We start from the raw sequence: 2,652 nt of genomic DNA, 5'->3' as shown, positions 1-2,652 counted from the left end.
AAAAAAACACTAAGTGGTATAAAGGGAAGAAGTATTTAAAGTTCTGTACTAATTTGCTTTCTGAGTTTCCCTCTGAAGATGCTACAAAGATTTAAAACACACTTTCACACATTTTTGATGCTGTCTCTATATACTAGCGACCAACCTTGCCCAGGGAATCAGAATCACCTTGATAGCTTTTGCCTAGTAACTAAATGAAACCGCATGTCATTCCCCCCAAGAAAGTAAAGAAAATACAGCCTTTTACTTCAAATATTTTATGAATGCAAGAGTACAAGAAATATATTAGTTAAAATGAAGGGCTATCAAGCACTGAACCAAGGAGGCCGGCATCAGTTTGCCTACCATTTTGCATATGGAAAAAATACACTATGTCTACAGGTAAAAGACAAAACTAATGCATCATGTATTGCTCTGGTCAGCCAGCATCACCTCCACAGCTTGGCGCATGTTTAAGTCCTGAAAATAATCGTCGTATTGATAGTTTGAGATGAGACACTGGAACAAAATCATTCTTAAACAGGGAAGTTTTTGTTTTGCTCTTATCGAGGTAACACCAAAAACTAAAAACAAGATCTTACAATAGAGCAGCCACTTTAACACTTGTTAGGCTAGCCTTCACACAGGGAGCATGCATACAGCCACTGTTCTTCCTTTTAAGTTGAGGGCTGTTGGTTAATTCAAGTCACTGTTTTCTCACCTTATTCGATTAACCTGTTGAACTGGATGTCCACCATAGGAAAAAGAAAAGTAAATGATGTTAAATGTAGCAGACAAATACAGATCACACCAAGAAGTGAACACTCATGGGTTGTCTTAATAAGGGATAATAACAATTTAAAAAAAAAAAATCAGTCTTTTCTGTGCATATTTTTCATTTGAAAGGTCCCAGGAAATCATGATGTGCCTGGCCGTTTCTGTTGCTGATTTCTGATGACTTCTAATTGTTTTTTGCATTGCTGATAGTAAGTTGAGAGGCTTTTGTTTTCATCTAACAGCTTTTTATGTTCTTGTACCAGACGGGATGTGTTTTGCTGGTCTTTTTCATCCTGGTCCAGTTCTGCTATTAGTTCTTGTCTAAAATAATAATAATAAAAAAAGTAACTGTCATTTATATTTGTGTGTAGATGACTTCATATGTCTCAAGTCAGTATTTGATTATCAGTTTGAACTCATGGCTGGTGATATTTTGTGCAAAAAAAAAGGTGACAAAAAAAAAAAATCTTATTGTTTACTGTAGTCTGGGGAAAAATTATCTTCCAAATCAAATCCACATTTAACTTTCAAAATAACTGCAAGCCATAGCCCCGGACACTAAAATTGTCCTTTACAGAATGTCTCTCAGACACAGCTATACAGATAGCTAAGGATCCACACAGAATTTCATAGATATATTAAATTCTAATTTTGCTTAACTGTATGCACATTTAAAACCTTAAAAGGCAACTTAAATGACAAAACTGAGATAATTTTGCTAACTTTTTAGTGAAGTGCTGTTTTCTATTTGGACTTGAACTTCTCAAAGCAGTGGAAAAGCAGAATCAAGCAAATTATTTTTGTAATTGTCATTTCACTTAATTTATGCCACAAGCATTCAATATGCTTTTTAGCAACAACTTCAGAGGAACAAAAACATTGATAAACTTGCTATAAATTATCCTGCAAAACTGATGCAGCAGTTTGTTTTACTATTTGTTTATGAGGTGACAAGAAGACATGCTGCCAGCAATATTTTAGCAACAAATAGTAGAGAAGAAAGTTCATGTTAATTAATGTTGCCATATGGTTTGTAATTACAGTTAAAGAAAACTTAACCATTCTGTAAAGGCTTAAGTAATAACTACCTTAACCAGCATTAAATTAATTAGTCACAACTCTTTCTTTTTTTTTTTTTTTTAACACCTATGGGCAATTAAGTTCTGACTGAGAATAAACAGTTTGGGAGAAATGTTCATACAGACTTCCTAGAAAAAACGATAAAGCAGGAGTCTAAAAGGTAGAGAATTAACTGCTTTGAAACACAAACATCTTTTTATATAATTTATTGATCCTTAGGGACAACAGAAATAAAACCAAAATTAAGATCATGCTAGCTTCAGTATCTCTTTATAAAGTCTCAAATGCAACTAGCATCTTTAAAAAAAAATTCTCAGGATGCTAAGCCAAAAGTGAATAGATGACAGGAGGTCAATCTTACATTAGCTTTTTTGCCTGTCCTGTATGCTATTTCTAATGCAGAAGAGGTTTAAACACACATTTTTCTCATTAGCTCTTCCACAAACACCAAGGCAAGCTCCTCATTAACAACTGCTTGCCTGCCGTGGCTCAGCCACTGGCGGATAGCGAGCTGGTTACTTGGTTCAGCATGGAGTACAACAACCTCTCAGAATTGCTCCCCAGCACCAGGAAACAGAACACAACAGAATGCATTTCCAGCTGAAGTTCTGAATCAGCGAAAACTTTATTCCAAAAATACATGCAGTTGCTTCACTTATATGTGTACACAATGTATGGGGAAAGTTTATTTCTAGTGCACAAGGACAAAAAGCTACATAGGGTTTTTTAAGTGTTAAGTACACTGTGATGATGCTTTACAAGTGCTGTAGTTGTACCAGTGCAGAGAGGTCTAGCCCTTAACTGTCCTGTAGGGAA

At 35.2% G+C, this 2,652-nt stretch overlaps 1 protein-coding gene across 3 annotated transcripts in view; it reads right to left on the bottom strand.

The window, feature by feature from the left end:
- Nucleotides 1-241: 241 nt before the first annotated feature.
- The window catches only part of MAP3K7 (mitogen-activated protein kinase kinase kinase 7), a 34,335-nt gene continuing 31,924 nt past the window's right edge, over nt 242-2,652 (bottom strand). For all 3 annotated transcript variants that reach the window (XM_008947024.1, XM_008947025.1, XM_008947026.1), the window contains one exon: nt 242-1,077. In XM_008947024.1, the coding sequence (XP_008945272.1) occupies nt 897-1,077 (181 nt within the window). In that variant the 3' untranslated portion in view covers nt 242-896. The remainder of the gene's footprint in view (nt 1,078-2,652) is intronic.

This window comes from Merops nubicus, unplaced genomic scaffold (genome assembly GCF_000691845.1).
Source record: "Merops nubicus isolate BGI_N331 unplaced genomic scaffold, ASM69184v1 scaffold30769, whole genome shotgun sequence".
NCBI lineage: Eukaryota > Metazoa > Chordata > Aves > Coraciiformes > Meropidae > Merops > Merops nubicus.
The sequence above is the reverse complement of the archived record's forward strand: the minus strand, read 5'-3'. Positions and strand labels throughout refer to the sequence as shown.